We start from the raw sequence: 23,204 nt of genomic DNA, 5'->3' as shown, positions 1-23,204 counted from the left end.
GAGCTACAATCACGAGTCCCTGTGCCTCTGTTGTGTAGACAGGAAGCGCTCCGTAAATGTCCTCTTTGCCATTGATTTTTTTTCCCCGTCTTCCACCTCAGTAGCTTTCTGCCTCTTTGATTTTCTCTAGTTCCCTTGCAAACAACAAGCGCCACTTCCAATGCATCCACGCTTCCATTATCGACGTTGTGTTAAGGCCAAAAAAATCGAAATATCAGACAAAATTAACCCATGTGAACGGTTTTTAAGTGGTGATATTATTTATGAAGGGGGGGATTTTTTTTTTTTTTTATTCGAATCTACCTGGCCATGTGTGGAAAAACTAGCGGCACCACTCAGCAGCAACAAGTGAAATCAAGCATTTTCTGGCAATGAATCTTTCACATCTCTGTGGAGATATTTTGGCCTCCTCTTCCTCACAGAATTGTTTTAATTCACAAAGATTGGAGGTTTTTCGAGATGGAATCATTTTAAGGTCATGCAACAGCATTTCAATCGAATTCAAGTCCAGACTTTGACGAGGCCACTCCAAAAGTGGCGTGTATCAAACTGGTAGCTCTTTTGCCTTAATCAGTACCCACTAAGTAGCTGTTTTGCAAAAAGGTTTGCGACCCATGCACTGTATTGTCTGTGGTTGAGAATGTGAATTGAAGTACTTTGTAGCCCCTTCTGATTTTATTTCTCAACTACAGTTATTCCATACATTAAGTTTAGCATGTTTCCTCTCCAATAGTTTCAAAATATATTCTTCCAGGTTTTCCTTCCTTCATGTCAAAAAAGTGAGACACAAGGGATACCGCGCTCTCCGTTTTGTGCAAAGCTACCTACATGAGGCTTAAGCTGGCCAAATGCAGAAGAACATCATGAACATGGTTTCCAGTACAAATGTTGCAGTATTAGATCATCCAAGGACGTACTGTATACTGAAGAGCAGGGGTGTCAAAACTCATTTTTGTCACGGGCCACACCGTAGTTATGATTTCCCTCTGAGGGCCGCTACAATTATGAACCCATATAAATGGAAGATGACCTCCTATATTGGAATTACATACAGTATACACAACCGATTGATGACTGACCAGTTTTGAAATCAGAAGCCGATACAAAAGCCGATGTTTTTGACTATTACACTTCTTTTCAAAGTGGGAGTGGTAACAAGAAATTGCTAGCAAATATCTCAGCGATATTACACCAGAACATGAGCAATTTTGAGTTGCTTTCGCGGGCCACATAAAATGATGTGGCGGGCCGGATCTGGCCCCCCGGGCCACCAGTTTGACACCGGCGCCGCCGAGCCTAAGAGATGTTTGCAGAAGCATCCGGTTTCATTCTTAAGATCCGTAAGGAGGAGTACATGTTTTGAATGCGTCTACATTCTTACGTTTCGGAGCATTCTCTGGTGACACTGATTGTTGAGTGTGACAAAAATTGTGGCCTCCTGGGAAAATTGGGGGTTATTGCAGCTTGTCTCCAGTGACACCCGAATATAATCCTAAATGACAGTGACGGGAAGCGAGAGTGGAGCAGATGAGTAATGACACGTCGTAGATTGTTGATTCCTGTTTCCTGGTCATTGGAGATTTGTTCCATGCGAGCTTTTATCTCGGCTTCTCGTGCCACACGTTTACGGTTTTCATCATGTTTACACGCATGCACGATGGCACGCGCGCAGACCAATGTGCTCTGGTGGATCAAAATGGAAAGCGTATCAGTAACATCGCTGCGACTAATTTCATCAGTAACTGCTGAGGAGGGATTTACAATGTGTAACAAATTTACTACACCGCCACCCAGTGTCAGGTTGATCGCACAGCTGCCCTATTTTGCCCTGAAAATGTTGTTTCTTTGATTGTTTTGTTAATATGCCAGTATGTAGAAAGTGAAATATGTACAATGCTAAAATGTTCTGATGCAATTGTTTGTTATTCAGATATTTTGCAATTTGTTTTACAAAAAACTGAAACACCCCCCCCCCCCCCCCACTAATTTCTTGATTAAGTATTTACTGGGATTCCTGAATTGGTGTTGACTATTACTTCTTGTCATGCTATAATTAGCCCGTTTTTAAAGAGCTGGTCCTATCTCAAATAATTGAGATAGGACCATAATTCTACTCCACCCTATCTATATCCAGTACTTCTCGGCCAAGAGCGAGTCCGGCTTTCCTTTCCATCGGCAGAAAAAAGCGAGTGCCAGTTAAAGGCAATAAAAGCATTTTTGGCTTCACGCAATTCCCAGTTGGCTCGCATCTGTTTGTTCAAATTAATTTGTGGATGCAATTATTTAATCATTTTGATTAATTGTACTGCTCATATTGGTCTTAGCTGCCCGGCACATGCAAACCTGATCCCTATCAGGCTAGATAGTCATCACGGCACGCGCGCAGGCACACACAAAAAAACAAAACAATGCCGAGTTACTGTAAATCTCATGTGATCCTTTCTGTGATCACTTAGCTCTTATGCGACATGCATGTTGCCAAACGTTTTCACTGTTAACCCTCCAAGATTTTGTGGAACATTTGCAGCATAGTTGAGATTCCTTATTGTACAAACTCAGTGGCAAACACCTTTTTTGGAGTTTTGTCTCCACAGACAATATACATGGCCAGTATGTAATCCGTTGAGCCATCCTTCCATTTTTCTGTCAATCAGTGGTGAATTCAAGTCTGTACCCGCTGACTTTGAGCAAAAATCAGCCTAAACACTGGACTGCTTGCCAACCATTCACAGGGCACACGTAGACAAACGACTATTCACGCTCACATTTACACTGATGTGCAATTTAGAGTTTTCAATTATCTTAGCATGCATGTCTTTGGAATGGGAGGAAGGTGGAGTACCCGTAGAAAAAAATCCCTCTCACGGAGCCGAAACTTGAACCCAGAAACCCGGAACTGTGAGGCAAACCTTCTCAACACTAGGTCACCATGGTGCCGAAAATGCATTTAAATCTTTCAAATGTGGTCTCGCCACTTCTCCAATACACTTTCCCAGTTAATGTTTCTGTCAGCAGTAGCTTTGTTTCATACATCATAGCTAGAGGTGTTAATGTAATGGGTTATTTTAGGTGTAGCAATCAAAATGTTATGCGCTTACTTTTAGTAACTTTAATGCTGTGAGTTGGCACACACACACACACACACACACACACACACACACACATTGCTGCCAATACATTTCTGTTTTACCCCATAAATAATAGATTCTTCATTGATGTTTTGTTTGAGCTGCTCTAAATTTTTAGGTAACCGGACAAAAATGACTTTCTGCTTTGCAGGCCATGAAAGTGGTATCCAAGAAGAAGTTAATGAAGCAGTGTGGTTTTCCACGTAAGTCATGGAATATTCTATTTTCTACTGAAGTACACGTTGTACAGTATAACACAGAGGTACTCAAACCTTTTTGTGACATGCCCCACCCCACAACACACAACAGGTCAAGTTTGAACTTATATTGCAAAAACGTCAAGATAACTGTTGCTTTCCCTATCATTTGAATAATTTCTTGTACAAATAAATGGGGGAAAGAAAAAAAAAAAAAAAACCTCTTTGTAAATCTGTTTTGGGGCACTTTGGTACCGAATTGCCACAGACTGGCTTTTGATAAGGGCCTACTTGAAGTGGACCGTTTTGGCCATGCTGGACTGTGTTTGTGTGTGTGTGTGTTTTAATGAAGGCATTGCAATATTTTTTATTACGTGAAGAGAGAGCCAATATGCCAAATAGTGGCTAGATCAGGTTTGATTCATTTTGAAATGTGTGTGTGTGTGCGTGCGTGCGTGCATACCCGTTTGGATTCTGCAGGTCGTCCACCCCCAAGAGGACCCAAAGCAGTCCAAGGAGAGCAGTCCAAATTCTTGGGACCACTGGAAAGAGTCTACCAAGAGATTGCCATCCTCAAAAAACTTGATCATGTCAACATTGTTAAACTAGTGGAGGTGAGTTGATCACCAGTTTTTTTCTGGTAGACATAAAAACGAAACATTTTGCATTCTGGTTTCAACACATTGATCATGGAACATTTTTATCTTGATTGGGCCTGGTTTTCAACCATTTTTCACACACTAAGAAAGAAATCACTCAAAGGAAAACATTCTACTCGAGAGGACATCGACAGCGGTATTTTGACAGGATAGGAAAACAGGAGAACTAAATACACTCATCGTACAGACGAGGTCAGTTGGGTGGAATTGAAGCTTGCCAAGAGTGTGCGTGTAAATGGAAAGGGATCCAGAGGCAGGCAACAAGCTGGTGTAAGAATAAATGTAGTGTTTTAATAAACAAAAGACACACGATAAGCACGGATACAAAAGTACAACCAAAAGCAATGACGAAAAAGGTACGCCGTGAGGCGAGTTACTCCAAGCAATAATAAACCAAGGGCACGCTGGTGGAAAGGAATGGTCTAACAAACAATAAATCCGAAACGAGGAAATAAGCAAACTACAACGGAAAAAAAATTGGAGTGGCGTAAAAATAACACAGGACGGGTGTACCGCTGAACCGAGGACGTAGGAAGTACAAAAAGGGCAATGGCAGAAGCAATAGTCAGCCAACTCCTTTCTGCTGCTGCTGGATTTTCAACTCTCCAATTTGCAATCGCTTGCAGGTGCGCCTCAGCCGGCTCGGCCCACCGACGATCACCAAGGGAACTGAAAGACAATGAAACCAAACCAACTAGGAACATCATAAGGCTGACTGGCGGACAGCGGGAGCTGGCTCGGGCTCAATAGAAGACAAAATCAAAAAACGAAAACTAAACTGGCATGTGACAAGATAATCTTTTGCAGTTTGTCTTCTATTGTTTTATTATGTCACCTACTTTATGTACCGATAGTGTAAATAGCTAAATAGGTGACTAAGCTGTCCTGGAAGCAAAGAGTAATGCGATATTTGACTGGACCTTTATGATGAATGTGTATGGGGGATTCATACTTAGTTTTAATCGCTAAAAGACGTTGATTCTATTCTCAACAAACTTCTCTTACCCACAGTTTCCAAGGAGGAAGACGTTTAGGAATAATAAACACTAGAATAAAAACTACAAATAATTGTTTTGTATAAAAAGGTGAATAAAATGAGGTCAAACATTTCAGCTTTTTGTGTCCTAGATTCAAATCTGCATCAGATACAGATTAATATTTTGTTGGAAATTCTTTGCTCGCAATAACTGCATCAAGGCCTGTAATCCATCGACATCGCCAAACTTTTGTTTGACTTTTGTAATGCTTTTCAGGCTTGCACCACAGCCTTTTTCAATTGTTGTTTGTTTGGGGGGGGGGGGGGGTTAATTATGTTCTCTGGAGATGTTAATTCTGGTTTCTGGAGATTGACTTGGGCAGTCTAAAACCATTCACTTCTTTACCCTGATGAATTCCTTTGTCGTTTTGAGTTTGAGTCTTTTGGGTCATTATCTTGCTTCATCGTGAACGCTCTCCCAATCAGCCTCATTTGTTTTTTGTTTGATTTTTTTTTTTTTTTTTTGATGAAGCCTAAATGTTTTGGGTGTACAGCAAATGTAAGGAATTGTCTCTTTTTCCAATACGTTTTTGGAAGGGAATGCATTTGCCAAATCATATTACATCCAATTTGTTCCTTGAGTTCTGAGTGACTATGCGATTGCGTTCCAGTTGCTCTTCTCTCGTTTTGAATATTGGAGCCCACGCACACAGTGGAGAACACATTCAAAGCAATGAATGTGATGTGTTCATTTGTCGCAGATGGAAGAAGGATTATCATCCATGCTGAGTCATACAGAGTAAAACTTTTTTTCTATTAAATCTCAGTTTTTCTAACATGCCCGTAATTTTAGTTACTCTTTTAGTGCATCTTAGTCATCCGCTACATTAGTCAACAACCACCAATGGCTGGGAATCTGTTACCATTTTCAGAAAATGGCTCAATGTTTCTCAGCATTACAAAAGGCAAACACTGGTGTTTCAATTGTGTATTTTTCAAAAAGTAAAAGAACAGTGTTTGCATTGACGTTAATTGTGGGAAATATTTGCCTTAGTCTCAATCGCACAAAAATCATTTGACACATCACTCACATCAATTAAAGAAATGTTACGTCACTGCGGCCCATACGTATGCTCCGCTGCTCGCAGACAAGTTTGCGTCTTGACAGTTGTGCAAGAACGCGCGTGACAACAACAGTGACTTTTGCGATCATGTAAATAACTACTTATGAATAAATAACCACTATCATGGACAGTATTATATGCTGCAGTGAAGTCTTGTCATTATCTCACACTATTTGCGCGATTTTAACTGTTCCACTTTAGCTTCCCACTTTTTCTGCTAGCATTTTTTTTTTTTTTTTTTTTTAAATGATCATTCATTGTACTGTATTACATACAGAATCATTTACAGCTGCATCACGATCCATTAAAGAATCAATTACTTCTGCCACCCCTAAATCTTATTCACCTTATTTGTATCTTTTGGCTCTTTAAAAAGAAGCAAAACAACGTATATCACTGACAGTATATCACTAATGCATGGAAATTTTACCAATAGAAAAATCATGATGTCCATGAACAAATCTCTATTGTTTGTTTTATTTCAATTTATTTTAGCAGTCAACATCATTTTACACGTCTATGACAGTTTAAAATGTTATTAAGAGCATTGACTTTGGCGGTTCCACCTCAACTTCACATAGGTCAACAAATGCAGAGTCATTTTGTCAATTTGCATTATCAATCACAATGACAGGCATTATTAGATTGTACACATCACCATTATTGTTGCTTACTATTGCTTGAAGATACTAGATTATAAGCAAGCATTCACAGATGGACTGATGTGTTCAACGAGGCATTGCGTTGACAGATCTTTATCTTTCCTCTTGCCACCAGGATGTTGTGGCGAGTTGCCTCACACGAACCGCAGTACAGCGATGACGTCTGTTTATTAAACAGACCGTCAGTTAAGAGTGAAGCGACCCATTGCGGGGGATGACATTTTTGAAACGAAAGCTCCTCTTCTGTCTGTTGCCGAACTGTAATCTGCTTTCATGAGCGTCTGCGGAAAAGGTCAAATAGTTAAAACAGTGCAGGTCAAAACAACGCTGCAGCTGTCAGGAGGAATCCTTCATTTTTATGTCACGACTGAGTCCACATATGCATTATGCACAGATGGACCCAAAAAAGAATCTTTTGTAAATGATTTGTAAGAAAAAAATCTATTTATGTTTCGTCTCACGCTGTTATTCACTGTCGTGTCCATGTGACAGGTGCTGGATGATCCTTCAGAGGATAACCTTCACATGGGTATGCACACCATATTTTCTTTCTTTCTCTGCTTTCTACCTGACTAATCCCATGCATGCAACTAGTGTTCATGTAACTAATTCAGTTTGTCCGTGGCTTCCCTCCGGGCGCACGCAAGCCCTCGTCAGCGCTGCCAGGTCACAGTTGGACCGTCAAACGCCTCACATGCTTAATGTGGCACATTTAGATAATTCGATGCTGTAATTCAAGGCAATAAATTTGCTGCTGGCTCGCTACCCTGAGGCTGCATCAGTAGCAAAACTCAGTGTAATGTTTGCATGAATTATTTTGTTTTGGGCATTCATATTTGCTATCCCTTCTCTTTTTCTGACAGTATTCGAGCTGATGCGTAAAGGGTGAGTGGAGATTGTGTCCTTTGTTAGTATTTGAAGGCTCATCCCCATGGTTTCCCTTCCTCCTCTTCCTCATTTCTTCATTCCCTCCATCCATCTGCCCCCAGCCTCAGCCTTTTTATAGTGTTCTTCTCCAGGGCTCCGAGCCGACACTGTGCAGGTCTTTGCGGCATTTCTGGCTTCAAAGGGATTTGTAATAAGTTCATGCTTATTACCAGCAGAAGTCAGATCCTGGATGCATGAGCTGGCAACCCCAGAATGCTAAACAAATGTGATCAAATGAGCTATTGTTGTTGTTACATAAGACGTGGGAGGGAAAAGTGGTTATAAATTGCATGCATGCATACAGTACATATGATTTGCCATTTGATCTTTAGATCTTGGCGCTCAAGATCGTTAAAATACATGTTGTGTGTCGTTGCGACTTTCGGCGTGTCCCATCAGGTGTTGCTACCTCACCACCTCAATCTAACGGTTTTTGACTTTTTCAAAGTTGGATTAACATACCCAGACTATTTGATTGGCGGTGCGTTTGGGCTGACAAGGCAATCAATTGTTACATCACCTTAGAGAAGTCAGTACTTTATAGCAATTGAATGGAAGGAAAACACATGACCAAAAAAAAAGAAAACTGTGACAGTGTTCCCCAATAATTCTGTGATGACCTGTCAAGTACAGTGGTAAAAAATATTGTGTTAAAACAGTGATTCAGCAATATTTTGTCTCTGTCTTTGATGCCAACATATCCACAAAATCAAGGCAGATCTCCTTGGTGCACAAATTGAAACGTTCTCGCACGAACAAGATGTGCAGAGCTGCATATGTATCCCTTTTCCCCCTCGCCTTGTACCAGATAGCAAGTTGGAACAAGCCACTCTTCCTTGTTGAAGCCCCTGCGCTAAATTAGCTAAAAGGAGCGTTATCGCCATCTAATGTCACCGGTGGAAGACATTAGGGGCACCTTTTGTCACAAGTTTATTCAGACGCGACCCAAGAGCAGGTGCAGGCTGAGCGGTTGTGATGAAAAGTTTATTGAACAAAGGGGAATGGAGACGGTCCTTGAGATATGCTGGCGGGTTGTTGAGGCAGGGAACGTGTGGGAGGCGGTGGCGAGGACAGGCGGCTGGCTTGGCGGCGCGGTGGAAGGTGTCAACTCGGCGAGGGACACGAAGGGAGCACTGAGGAGAAGGAGAAATCACAAGAAGCGGCGTGGCTGACCAGACGCTTGAGAGCCGTTGTACCGCAAGAGAGCGTTAATACTCTGGCGAGAGTTTCCGGGATCAGGCAGGCTTTTATGCAGGTGGTGATGAGGGCTGATTGATGACAGGTTCGCGGCCGAGGTGGGCAAGAGGAGCGCAAAGCGCCACCAGGCTCCACCAAAAAGGACTGCAGGGCACCGCTCATGACACCTTCTATATTTTAATGACATCCTATGTACAGTATTTATGTGTGCTTGTTTTGATACATTAGTGATAACATTTTGGTATAAAAGCGAGCTTTGGCATGGCGCTGCACGCCAACTGCTCGGGCATGACAACTTCGTGAAGCCCCCTCACTTTAACATCTCTCCTAAAAGTGTGACATGAATGTCATCATGGGGATCACTAAAGTTTAATCAATCAAAATAAATCAGTGACTCCCTCTGGCATCTACCAAAACATTTTTTTCTCCCATGTGGGCCAAACCGCATACAATCAGAGATGCCCGACTCAAATCCATATTCGGCCTTGATCATACAGGTATAAAAATCAATATCCCAAATGTAAAAGCACTGTAGACGGACAGACAGATCAGCGACAGTATATCCTGTAATTGTGATCTGGATGTTATCCCCGTGTGCCAATCAATGGCGTTTTAAACATGTCTACCCAAACAACACACTCGTGGGAAATCACCTTCAGCGAAAAACACTAATTTGAAATTGGGCAATAAGGCCTGCAGTAAAAATACAACATTCGTGGTGTTTGACTTTGACTATGCTACTCGATTTCTGAGGACTCTCTGGACGTCATCAATCAATTTCAAGTGCTAATTAGCATGTTAGTGTGCATCTGATATGTCAAAGTCTCTGAAATATTGTGTGCGCTTTCCATTTGCAGGCCAGTGATGGAAGTCCCCACAGACAATCCCTTGTCAGGGGAGCAGGCAAGGTTATACTTCCGAGACGTCATCCTTGGCATAGAGTACTGTAAGTATCCCTCACATGGAGGCTTCGTAAGGGGGCCAGTTAGTGCAATAGAAACCAAATTAACTAATGAACTATTCCGACATTTGATTGTGCTTTATTAAGACCATTGTCTTCTCGCGACCTAACAGGACATTTTTTCCAAAGTATATTTCATTTTCCAACGAAAGGGACGTACTGTACCATAAGGCCAGAGTGTTGAGGACCCTTTTCTCAGGCAGTTTGTCTGCTTTCAACCTCATCAATACCTACAATGTATGCCTCGAAAAAAATGTTTCTTTAGACATGCCCTCATTGGCTGCAGTAGATTGGTTTCACAAGGCTTCAGTCCTAATGATTACCAATCAATACTGTCTCTCCATTGCAGCGTTCAGAGAAGTCTGCAGAGAGTCCTCGGAAAAAAAGATAACATCTCATGTTGAAGGGCTCTTCAGCAGGCTAGCTGAACCAGGTTCCTCTGATTGGAAAAAACCGTTAAGTGCTGTATTTTGTTGACAATGATTAATTAATCCCTTCAAAATCTTAGATTGTATTGAATTCTCCATTTGGACACATCTTCAAATGCCCATAGCAATCAGAATGCTTTCATAGAATCTCTTGTTTGTTGAACGAAGTGCTTCTATTTATGTTGTAATTTGGATGTAACTATAATAAGCAGTACAGATCATCAACGCCTGGATGGATGGTGCTTATGATGCGTGATTTGCTGTAGCTTCTTTAATTAAGGCGATTGCTTTGTTTGAGACCTCATCAGACAAGGAAGTACCACTTTACCCATTAAGTGAAGTGGGCTAGGACTTATTGGGTAAGTGGTATTTGTAAGAAAATCCCTGCACAGGAAGTCAGCACTAGCTCTTGACTTGGAGTGTCTGAGCCTTGTGCTTGAAAACATATTGCACCCACAGAAAACTACCGGAAGCTTTTCAAGATGCTAGTGATGAGATACAGTACATTTTGTTTCTGTACACCTTTATTCATTGTCAATACAACCGCTGAATATTGCAACCTGGGAGGAGCACAAAAAAGTACGGTAATTTTGCACATAGGAAAAAATTTTAAAAAGACATTTTTAAGTTAAGGAGGAGGACCCGAGGGTGTGTTCCAACTACAGGGGGATCACACTGCTCAGCCTCCCTGGTAAGGTCTATTCAGGGGTGCTGGAGAGGAGGGTCCGTCGGGAAGTCGAATCTCAGCTCCAGGAGGAGCAGTGGGGTTTTCGTCCTGGCCATGGAGCAGTTGACCAGCTCTACACCCTCGGCAGGGTCCTCGAGGGTGCATGGGAGTTCGCCCAACAGGTCTACATGTGTTTTCTGGACTCGAAGAAGACGTTCGACCGTGTCCCTCCGCATTGCCGGCAGTAAGTCGGACTCGTTTCCGGTGAGGGTTGGACTCCACCAAGGCTGCCCTTTGTCACCGATTCTGTTCCTAACTTTTATGGACAGAATTTCTAGGCGCAGCCGAGGCGTGGAGGGGGTCCGGTTTGGCGGCCTCAGTATTGCATCTCTGCTTTTTGCAGACGATGTGGTTCTGTTGGCTTCATCAAGCCGTGATCTCCAACTCTCACTGGAGCGGTTCGCAGCCGAGTGTGAAGCGGCTGGAATGAGAATCGGCACCTCCAAATCTTAAGACCGTGGTCCTCAGTCGGAAAAGGGCGGCGTGCCCTCTCCGAGTCGAAGATGAGCTCCTGCCCAAGTGGAGGAGTTCAAGTATCTTGGGGTCTTGTTCACGACTGAGGGAAGAATGGAACGGGAGATCGACAGGCGGATCGGTGCGGCGTCTGCAGTGATGCGGACGTTGTATCGGTCCGTTGTGGTGAAGAAGGCGCTAAGCCGAAAGGCGAAGCTCTCGATTTACCGGTCGATCTGTTTTCCTAGACTCACCTGGTGTGGGTCGTGACCGAAAGAACAAGATCCGGATACAAGATACTCCTCCGCAGTGTGTCCGGGCTCTTCCTTCGAGAACGGGTGAGAAGCTCGGTCATCCGGGAGGATCTCAGTCGAGCCGCTGCTCCTCCACATCAAGAGGAGCCAGATGAGGTGGCCAAAAGTAGTTTTGGCTGTTTGATATTTAGACCACTAACTTGTATCTCCACAGTGCACTACCAGAAAATTGTACACCGGGACATCAAGCCTTCGAATTTGTTACTGGGGGACGACGGCCATGTAAAGATTGCAGATTTTGGAGTGAGCAACCAGTTTGAGGGCAAAGACGCTTTGCTGTCCGGCACAGCTGGTACTCCTGCATTCATGGCGCCCGAGACCTTGTCAGACAAACGCAAGAGCTTCAGTGGAAAAGTGAGTTGGCTTCATGATGGATGGATGCTTGCATACATAATACATACAGTACACGTCCAAGTTTTGAGTTACATATTTTGCTAAAAGGATTTATTATTATTTTGGCACCAAACCTGTACCAAAGTCAAAATGTGTCTTCACTTTTGACAGATATTCTAAACTTTTTTTTGTCCGCCATGTCCCTTTCTTACAAGAATTGATCCATGCTCTTTATATTTGGTTGTCACTATTTTCCCTTATTTCTGATTTCAAATTCAGTTTGTTAAAATTAGATATAATAAGGAAGAGCCGCAGGGGCAGTTGTAGATATGATTAGGTGATTATAATTGAATAATGATTATCGGTGGTCATAAGGGCCCTCTGAGGGAACCCATCACTACGGTATGTGGCCCATGATGAAAAAATAACAAATAAATAAAAGAGATTGACAGCCTTGCTCTAGAGTATGCTGGAGATTGAAAGGTGAAAACATTGTTTTTGTTAAAATAATGAAAATATTTTTGAAAAACAATGAAATAGTTTTTTAATTAATATTTCTAACGCTAGTCTTTTGCCATTTTCTTGTCATTTCCCCGCAGAAATATACATATTCAATCAAATTGGGGCAGTCTTCAAGTAACCTAACATGTTTTTACAATGTGGGAGGAAGCCATAGTACATGGAGAAAACCCACACAAGCACAAACGGACATGCAAACCCCATACACAGATGTTTCAACAGAGATTCATTCCTGGTTTAGATCTTCGCTGGCCTGCTGCACTGATATAAAATCAAAGGTTCTTAATCATCTCTCCTTTTTCTGTTGCAATGATCAAACATGATGATGATGTTAGAGAATAACTGCCATCGTCAAATTAATTTACTCATACAGTACAACAATACCATCTACTCTGATCCAATTTGAGAAAAAGCCCCTCTTATATTCTTGTAAACGCCTCTCAGTATGAAGCAGTGCAGTTCGACACTACTGCAAACTACCAGCACAATAACCAACATTCGATGATAATGACCGTTTCAAAATGCTTGCTGCTTGAGAAAATTGTTTCCATTTGCATGTAAACGGTTCTAATTCACAAGAGTACCATGTTTTGACTAGTGCTGGCACATACAATGTATTTTTGCATTCAAAAAATGTTGGGTTTAGTTCCCCTTCAAGTATGCATCTTACGAGTATGCTTTTTGTGTCCAACGTGGAAATCTCTCATCATATCGCTCACTTTTTATTTTTCAGTGCTTTTGATGCATAAGACCATTGGACCAAGTCAGTCACATGGCACCCAGGCTCCGATAGCTTTTTTTTTTTTCATATCAGAGGCTGAGCTACATAGTTCCCTCAATCTAATATCATCTCAATGTTTTACCACGATATTCCAAAATTGTCCCCTCATTCTGTACCCCATTTTACTCTCGGTAAAAGAAAGAAAAAAGGCCTCACATACTGTATGCAACTATGTATTTAAAAAAATATTTTTAAAAAATATTTTTTTAAACACTCTACAGCTCGCAATTATGCACAGATCTTACTACTTTCATGTGTCTGAATGCACAGGTTACGTTGAATTAATTTCAATGAATTGAACTGAATCGAGCGGCACGGTGGACGACTGGTTAGAGCGTCTGCCTCACAGTTCCGAGGTCCGGGGTTCAATCCCCGGCCCCGTCTGTGTGGAGTTTGCATGTTCACCCCGTGCCTGCGGGGGTTTTCTCCGGGCACTCCGCTTTCCTCCCACATCCCAAAAACATGCACGGTAGGTTCGTTGACAACTCTAAATTGCCCGTAGGTGTGAATGTGAGTGCGAACGGGCGACCAGTTCAGGGTGTACCCCGCCTCCTGCCCGACGATAGCTGGGATGGGCTCCAGCACGCCCGCGACCCTCGTGAGGAGAAGCGGCTCAGAAAATGGATGGAGATGAAGAACCCATTGAAAACTGAATAACAGCTGATTCAAGATACTCGAGCTCACTGTGGCCATATAGGCATCAATTTCATAACTTAACTCGCTACTAATTGGTCATTTGCTTTGCTATATTTAACTTTCTTAAGGCACTGGATGTTTGGGCCATGGGAGTCACTCTCTACTGTTTCATCTTTGGAAAGGCAAGTTTACATCTTTGTTCTTGACTTGCTTCGATAACAATATTTGTACCCGACAGAGTAGTTGAGTATACCTTTGTTGTGTTTATCCATTGTTTTCTGTGCCCTGCCTCCAGTGCCCATTCATAGACGAGTACATATTGGCTTTGCACAATAAGATAAGGACGAAACCTGTGGATTTCCCAGAAATGTAAGTTCCCCGCGTTGCGCCTCCACACCGCCACCCCATTAAAAAGAGACAGACCCAGCCACCTCCAGTTCACCATTTGCCACTCATTTTGTCTGCATCGCAGACACAAACACGTCGGTGCACTGCCAGCATGCACTAAATGTCACCTGCGTGTGATCAAAACAACCACTGAAAAGGCAAACGGGGACATCAGCGGATTGGGAATGCGCAAACCTTTCTTCCTTTTGCCTTTTTAATGAACACACATATGGCAGGACATGGAAGTGAGATATAGACAGGTTGACGGGGCAAACTGATGAAGTAACTTCATATTAAACCTTCTCCCAAACACGTTAACACACTACCTCATGGTGATTAATGGAGGCATCACATTGCCAGAATTAATTGGTTTCTTATCGCTCGGGTCTACAGCAAATGAGGCGGCCTATTGCACGGCAACATGCAAATGTCCTTTCATAAGGAATTACAATTCTGTCACTGTGCTGGTTTCAAGTATGTCTGAACACCGACAACACTTAATTGAGCTCATCACTGGAACATTTGAGAAGGACAAAATGTCTACGACAGCTTTTACTGACTTCACGGTCCCTCGCAGTCAGCTCAGCTTTTAAGAATCCAATGATTGAATTGTTTACAACAACATTCCTCACAGTATACCTCGTTCCACATTATCCATTCAAGCTGTCAAATCAGCACCTCACCATGGGAAAGATTAGCACAGGCTGGAGAAGAACTTCTATTAATTATCAGACACACAAAAAAATAAAAAATAAATCCCCATTGGATTGTGGGAATCATTAGCGTTAGCAGCTAGTTTTGTGAGCGATCACGCAAATAGTTACAAGGCTGGTCGGCTGTACGCTGTCTGGGGTTCCTGTTCATTACAGTCTGGTTTGGTCAGTGTAGTCTTCTCAAGAGTCAGTCTTTTTTTTTTTTTGTATTCACTCTTATGTACCAATCGATCAACACACAGCCAGCAACTATTCGACATGAATCTACATTCTTCTTCTAAAGTAACCAAAACAGAGACCATTCCCTTAACTTCAGTTTTGTAGTTGTCTTGCATACGGGACGGGGCACAAACGAGTTCATTGCACGCCGTGTGTGACCGTGAAATGTTGTACACGTTCCATTACAGTGTGAAACAACGCGGTGGATTAAGTTGGAGGGCGAGGACTGTGTCCTGATCAAATCCGTCTTTCCAATAGTTGCCTCCAGTGTCATTATCTTGTTTCCTTTCAGACCAAAAATGAACGAGGAGTTGCGGACTCTGATCTTGCGAATGTTGGACAAGAACCCAGACTCCCGAATCACCATCTCTGAGATCAAGGTAACACAGAGGGAAAACGGCAAATGTTAAATGGACTCCGTGGGCATGCGGCACACTAGAACTGTCCAGATTTGCTCAACATGCTGCAGGGCATGATGGAACCTGTGAGTCCCAGTGGAGGACTAGGCACAAACGAAGCACCGGGGTATGAGAGGCAGAGAGATCCAGTATCAAGAGGATGGCCTTCCCGTTCCTCTTTATGTCTCCCAGCTACAATTAAATCATTTGTCAATGAGTCATCGTCCCGGGAGAGATTCTTCTTGTGTTTGTGGAGCAAGAGATCATTGGGCTGACATGATGCATACGTTCCCTTTTGTACATTGCTGGTGCATGCATTTATTTAGATTAGTTGTTTGCAGTTGTGAAGGACATGCAGTCCTCGTTATAGCTCGATGTATCTGAACCTCTATAAAGTGCTTTTTAGGTTTAATTTAAGCCTCTGTACAGGTAGATGTTAGCTCAGGTGAAATTTAGGAATACCGTTACATTACCCGACAGTTATGATTTTACAGTTTTAACTTTTTCCATGTTCACTGATTTGAATAGTTTGTAAACACTACTAGATGAAGGATTTATAATCCCAATAAATCCAGTACAAGGTGCAGAGAATTCCTGTGTGTCCAAACAGCACGAATATATTCTGGAGCAAATACAGAAATGTGAAACCATAAACAGTATATAATATTCGTCATCCGTCTTAGTGACATTTGTTATGGAGCTTGTTATATACAGTCACGGACTGACAAATTGTCTCTGTCTTTAGACAAGGATCCAGACCAGGACTACATTTTAAAAGTCCATCTAGAATATGTGCATAGACTGCAGAATCCAGACCATATTCTCTGACTGACTTTGTATCTGCCCCATACTTGTACCGGTAGATCACTGATTTTCGAGCACGATGAGTTGTTATTGTTAGTGGCCAAATGGTCTTTTTTTTTTTTCCCAGACAAATTAATATTGCAAAATGAGTACACATTAAAAAAAATTATAATTCACAAGAATTTAACCTCAGATAAGTCTAGTTTGCATGAAAATTCTGAGAATTGTTCCTGTATTTGCTGAGAAAGTTTTGCTTTTCAAAGAGAGTGTACTCATTTATGTTTAGCGGTGTATGCCAAAAACTCAAAAACAGAAACAGCCATAACCTACTATACCGTAGCGCCATTTGAACATGATTTTAGCCAATTGTTCCCACTTTTCTGGCACAGGCACAGTGAGGGGTAAACGGCTCGGAGACTGGGAAGTCCAATCATAACTCTGGTTCCCCCACTATATCATCAGTGTCCATTTCAGATGCACCAGGAATTCGTCCAACTATTGTGTGACCAGTGGGTGCTGCCTGTTGGCCCTTTTTCCCGACATCCATGGCAAATTATGCCTGAGCAGACTTGAAATCGGCCCTGATTAAAAATGGATTGCTTTGTTGTTACAGTTTTTAACATTAGCATTCTTGGGTCACAAACGTTGGAAATGTCTTTTTAGTCCTACAATTGCACTTGGTTAAAAATGTCACTCTTCTGTCGGTTGTTGTAGTTCACGGACTGTATGTCTATTGGTTGAGGTTCAATATTTGTCTTCATCCGTCCATCCATCTTGGGGTCTTTTATTTATTCTTTTTTTTTTTTGTCCCGTCCTGTTCGGCTGTTAGGTTCAGCAGAATGGAGGATCTGTATCCCTTTTATGCCGGAACAGCCTTACTGTGTCACAGTGGACTTTTGAAGCTGCTGCTATGGTTCTTGGTGTTATAATGGATATTTATTGAGGATCAGAGTCAAGTTTCTAGAGGAGAGTGAGAAAAGAAGACAAAAGGCAAAGCACTAACTGTAAACTAGATGAGAAAAGTAAATCCTTATTTTTCTAGAACACTGACACATTTCATATGAGTGTTGTAGGGGGCAGTAGTGCTACACCTTGTGAGGGAAGGACAAGACAAGGACAAGTGGGGAAAGTATGCAGGTCAAGGGTCGTGAACCCCGCTGTACAACTGAAGTGTGGTGGGAGTGGCTATGTAAATTACAAACGTCTATAGGATGAGCGTGTGAGTCAGGGGATACCCGAGCAATTTGCATATTCATGAGTTATTTGTCGCAATAAGTGAGTGGCCCCGCACCCAGCGCAAAAAGTGAATTGACACCGTTTCGCATACGCAATGACTGACAAAAGTGTCCTGTAATTGCTTGGCCCTGAGGACCCCACCCAATCAATCGAGAGGCGGGATCGGGCCCAGGAGTCCACCCGAGAGCAGCCCGGTGGACGGGACACGCCCCGCACCTCGGGACCCGGGGCGGTCTCCCGGCCCCACCGAGGCGCCACGACAACCGGCCACCCGGAGGAGGCCGCGGGGATCCAATGCCAGCCCCCCGGCCGACAACCCCACCGCCCCACGTGCCCCGCTATCCCACCCTCACCTCCACTCCCCCACCCCCAGGAGAGCAAGATGCCCCTCCCGACCCGCAGCGCCCACCATGCAACCAGTCCCAGGGAGCAGCCGCGGGGCCTGAGAGGGGAGCCCTAACGCCAAGCAGTCATCCGGCCTCAGGAGCACCACCCCGAAGCTAGTGAACCCCCCCCCCCCCCCCCCCGTTACTATGACTGCCGGGTCCCCGACTGGCAGTCATTGCCCTTACCCCGTGTATCAGTGCCCCCCACCCGAGTGGTGTGCTGCATTAAAATAAGGATAAGTCCAGTGTGGCGGGGTGTCTGCCAGGCACTGCTGCCGAACAGCCAAATCCCCCCCCTACCCAAGACCCACCTCCCCCCAGAGATGCGTGTATGTGGTGCATTAAAAGAAATGGGGATGCGTGTGTGTTATGCATTCGGGGCGGAGGGGCAGGGCGCCCGGACCGAGAAACAGCACTGACGTACTGAAACCCGGACCGACACCCGCACCCTCCCAACCCCATACCGGCCCCCCAGGAACCCCCGGATATGTGTGTGTGTGTGTGTGTGCCCAGATGTGACGGTGCGAGTATGTGCGAGGTGAGTGATGAAGAGGCATGGCTCCCCGCAGCACCGACATCTTGGGGTCTTGAAGGACAAGCCCCTAAAATATGTATCATTTATCTTCATTTTTTATGTATTTAATTCTTTTTATTATTATTTTCCATTTTTCTCACTTGAATTTAACAGTTTCTTGCTTGGTGCTCATGCCTCCTTCCACACAGTTTCATTAAATGTGGGTTTGTTTTTTTGTTTTTTGGGGGGGAATATCCTTGGATTGTCTGCTTTGTGCTTGCCAAGCACTACTGGGTAATTACCTAATTGGATATCAGCTTCCTTTTTTGCTGACCGATTGCAGCATAGGTTGCTCTTACTGCCGTGAAATGCGTAGTGTATGTCTGTGTTTAGGTGGACCAATGGGTGACTCGGGGGGGCACTGACCCCCTGCCTCTGGAGGAGGAGCACTGCTCTGTGGTGGAGGTGACAGAAGAAGACATCAAGAACTCGGTCAAGTTTGTTCCCAGCCTTTCTGCTGTGGTAATTAACGCTCTATTTTCATCATCACATATTTAACCCACAAATGGGCAAGTCAAATATTCACGATCATTTTTTTTTCTCTTTGTGGGCGAAGGCTTTTGTTGTAAGATGCAACTTCGTAATCCTTGATAGATGTAGTGGTAGGAAATCTTCTAGATCAATCAGCTGAAACCTACGTGTGAATGAATGTTAAGTCGGTGCACGGTAATTGTTAGCAGGGCTTACACTGACTAAATTTACTATAACATGGTACAGCAAATGGACGGATGGATGTTTTTCATTCTGAAAGTCTTCTAATTACAGTACTGTATGAGAGATTGTGCACATTTCTGTTGTAATAATACTAATCATTGTCACAGTGGGTGTGAAATGCTGTATTTCACCTGCAGTGCAACGTAAAGGGGATATATTATGATATATTATATTGAAACACCGGAAAAACTGAGGCAATTGCCACTGTCCGCTGAAATGACCAAGACGCAAAGTCATTGGTGACTGACTGGCTTCAAAAAGGTTCTTCCAAAAGCTCCCAAAGTGCATTGCCGAATAGACAATATGTTGCAAGAATTTTTGTTTCTAGCATTTCAAAACTGATTACACACGTGAAAAAAGATCCTCCCCCCCCCCCCCCCACACACACACACACACACACACACACAGCGGTGCCAGTGTACACCCGCCTAAAGATGCCAAATCATCCGCGCCAATCCGTTTCAGGTTTGATCGATCACTGTTGCACGTTTTTCAATTTTCATCTAGTCACGCAAAATGAACTACGAGGCAATTTTGCCTTTCGCTGGATCAGCTTCCACATCTGTTTGCATGAGCAGTCAAGTCAGCCAACTTTCAATAAATCTGGCCCAAAGTGTGGTAACAACCGTACGCGCTTGTTTTAGTCCTATGCTGTTCCTGCTGCCAACACGTCATTGCAAAACCAGCCAAAAGCTGTTATAAAGGTTTGACTTTTGTTTTTTTTGTTGTGTCTGTTATAGATCTTGGTAAAAGCCATGTTGAGGAAACGCTCCTTCAGCAATCCATTTGAGTGCCCGAGTCGGAGGGAGGAGAGGTCTATGTCTGCACCCAGCAGCCTCCTCATGTAAGTGCAGACCTCAGACTTGTCCGGGTCTCTCCAGCACACTGACCTATTTTGTTTATGAATAGCACAAAAGTCCAATGCTCGTCCAACATTTAAGGTTGCTGGAGGTTCAGGCTGTCGTCGCTACTTTCCTCCTATCTCTTCGGCGAGCTCGCATCCCTGCCGCAGCTCTAGCTGCTTTGTCTTGTCACCATAGCACCATAATTCATCCTATATTTGTATGCAGTGGGGCTTTGCCGCTTTTATCAGGGCTTCTTTGTGTGCGGGTGTCAGACATCATTGACACAAGGATTGGGAGTATAACACCATGATACAGAATTACAGACCCACCGGGTATGTCGGATCACAGCCAAGAAATGGCTGTAGCACGGGCACCTGTGGCTCTTCTGAAGGCTTCTGCATCTCTTAACACGTGTTATATGACCCACACACTTTCTAGATTAACTATTGTTGTGGTGTAGATTCTTGTCACAGTAATGTTGCACTAATCTGGTTCTCTGATCCGAATGTGTTTGCAGTAATGGCCGTTGGGCATGAAATACTGTCACACTTGAAACTTCACTCGTAATTGGATTAGAAACCTGTATTTCCTTATGTTGTGTTGCCAGACTTTGGTGCCTTCGCATGCAGCTTTGTGCTTTCAACCACAGGAGGTGACACCGATGAAAAGCTTTTCAGATTTTAAAAGTGCCCTTATAGACCGACCACTTTCTCAGATGGCTTTCTAGCCAACGGAAGCACGTGAAAACAACCCAAAATAAAACCTAAGCAACTTGGGTCGATTCACCGTGTCTGCACTCTCGATGCGTCATTATGAACCGCACACAGTAGTTGCGATTCCATGGGAATCCTGAGAAGTGACGTCTCCGAGCCGAAAGAACGAAATGAATTAAACGGTGGTGAGCATTCAAAGATGCCCTTCAGCAAATATGGTTCTCCGCATTCAGACAACGGTGACAGAGGGTGTCAGTGGTCGCCTCCACGAGCCACCGTTTTTTTCAGCTCCTGAGGTTTTCTCTTCATAAATGGCTTTTCCGTCTTTTTTCCCCACTTTGCTGCAGGGACTCTTGGCCTTGCCGGCCAGCTTTAAAACTGCACCCATCACTCAGGTAACGCGTGCCATCGTACGAGTACTCACCAGACACGTTATCGGGTACACCTGCAAAAATCCAGAAGAGATCCAGAAGAAGAGCTGTATTGTCTATTCTGCTTTTAGAAAGACAACTGGCATAGCAGCAGGCCACAAACATCCACAAATCCTGAACTGTTAACAAAAAAAACCCCAAAACACGTTGTTTGTCCATCGGTATATTAGTAGAAGGCGACTTTCTGGTTCACGGAAGATGCCCTATAAGATGTTATGAATGCATGTTGCCATTTTGATTCTGTATTCATTTTGCTAACAATATACATGTATATAAATGAACTAACCAAGCAGCCAACAAACGTCGATCAAAACGTACCGTAAGCTAGGTGAGACCTTGCCTAATTTGCCCTCGGCTGAGGTAATTAATACATTATGCCCAGTGGTGAGCGAAGATGTCAGAGCGGCAAACGTTCAACGATGTATTTCTTATTGTGGCTGCCGTTTGCCGTGCCGTACGACCAATCTGCATCCCACTCAGGGGTTTCTAATATTTTGACCTACTCAGTCGTCACGTGACACAGCAATATGACGAAAAGCGCTCTCGTCACTATGCGGTGCACTTCAACCGCCTCTCTGACTGTCATACAAGACATGAAGCATAAAAGGCATCTGTGATTTTATTCTTCCTGTTAAAAATGGGTGGAAAACCACACTTAAATAATGAACATTTCTCAGTTGCTTATAATGAGTCCGTAAATTAGAATATTGGAGGGGAAAAAATCATTACCGTTCAATTCGAAAAGTTAAACCATATATTTTAGATAGATTCACGATGCACAAAGTGAAATATTTCATGATTTACTTGTTTTGATGATTATAGCTTGGAGCTAACTGAAAACCCATATTTGAAGAAATTGTAATATTACCAAAAACAATTAGGTAGGAATTGGTCCTTTGCAAGTATTTAATGAATCTGTTTGATTTGAGATAAATGCACTTTTCTACATGATTGTGTAGCTGTATATCATAACGCGATGAAATTCCCCAACGTATGATCCTATATCATCGCCTCGATTTCACCGGGAATAAATATTTATATTTAAGCCTTGGCAGAGGTCCGACCTCTGCGGGTGCCCTTGTGAAATTTGAAAATGCGACAACATTTTTGACGTTGCTTTTGTATGGAGCTCTTGAGATGGTGCAGGTGTACCTAATGGCGTGGCCGGTGAATGTAGTCCGTCCGACATCCACCGCAGCAGCCTCCGCTTGCCTCGTTCTTGAGGCGATTCAGCTGCTCCTTTTCCCACCTCTTGACTTTCTTGTCATTTTCCTGCTGCTGCTGTCATTTAATGCTGCTCAATGTAGTCTTTGTGTATTTAACGCTCATCCTTGAAGGGAAGTCTTTCGCTTGCTGCATACGCCTGTGTCTTGGTAGTCATTCTTATTTGTCCCTTCTCTGTGTTGGTTCTTCCAGAAAGAGCAGCACAGGTGACGGACCCAGGGAAGGAGAGCTCGAGGACCTGCGTGAAGATGAACCCACCTCTTGAGTCTTAATGATGCTTGTTTTAGTTCAACTTCTTTTCCCCTCCTTCTGCTTCAACCATTGCGCGCTTGTCACTTCATGTTCTACACAGCAAACGGGCATGGGAATTCAATTTTTGCTTTTTTATACTCGGGCTCGCTTTTGTTTGCACTTCGCGTTGGCCTCAGAGTAACGCTATTCCACTCATTTCCTCTTTGTATGTTGGTCTGTTCTGGGGAAAGGACCAGGACTTCGAGTTTGAACACCATGTTGGACTGGAGGTTTTTTTTTTGGTTTT

At 43.4% G+C, this 23,204-nt stretch overlaps 1 protein-coding gene across 7 annotated transcripts in view; it reads left to right on the top strand.

Annotated features, from left to right (window-relative positions):
• The window catches only part of camkk1a (calcium/calmodulin-dependent protein kinase kinase 1, alpha a), a 53,309-nt gene extending 30,105 nt beyond the window's left edge, over positions 1–23,204 (top strand). For 2 of the 7 annotated variants that reach the window (XM_061703356.1, XM_061703357.1), the window contains 14 exons: positions 3,280–3,331; positions 3,806–3,939; positions 7,239–7,275; positions 7,610–7,631; positions 9,728–9,816; positions 11,688–11,777; positions 11,908–12,107; positions 14,151–14,204; positions 14,318–14,391; positions 15,634–15,721; positions 19,073–19,201; positions 20,194–20,297; positions 21,359–21,406; positions 22,859–23,204. In XM_061703356.1, coding sequence (XP_061559340.1) covers positions 3,280–3,331; positions 3,806–3,939; positions 7,239–7,275; positions 7,610–7,631; positions 9,728–9,816; positions 11,688–11,777; positions 11,908–12,107; positions 14,151–14,204; positions 14,318–14,391; positions 15,634–15,721; positions 19,073–19,201; positions 20,194–20,297; positions 21,359–21,406; positions 22,859–22,931 — 1,194 coding nt within the window. In that variant the 3' untranslated portion in view covers positions 22,932–23,204. Of the gene's footprint in view, positions 1–3,279; positions 3,332–3,805; positions 3,940–7,238; positions 7,276–7,609; positions 7,632–9,727; positions 9,817–11,687; positions 11,778–11,907; positions 12,108–14,150; positions 14,205–14,317; positions 14,392–15,633; positions 15,722–19,072; positions 19,202–20,193; positions 20,302–21,358; positions 21,407–22,858 lie in introns of those variants that run through there. The other 5 variants (XM_061703359.1, XM_061703361.1, XM_061703358.1 and 2 more) reach the window with 4 other exon arrangements.

Source organism: Phycodurus eques, chromosome 17, assembly GCF_024500275.1.
Source record: "Phycodurus eques isolate BA_2022a chromosome 17, UOR_Pequ_1.1, whole genome shotgun sequence".
Classification (NCBI taxonomy): Eukaryota; Metazoa; Chordata; class Actinopteri; order Syngnathiformes; family Syngnathidae; genus Phycodurus; species Phycodurus eques.
This window is presented reverse-complemented; position numbering and strand designations above follow the sequence as displayed.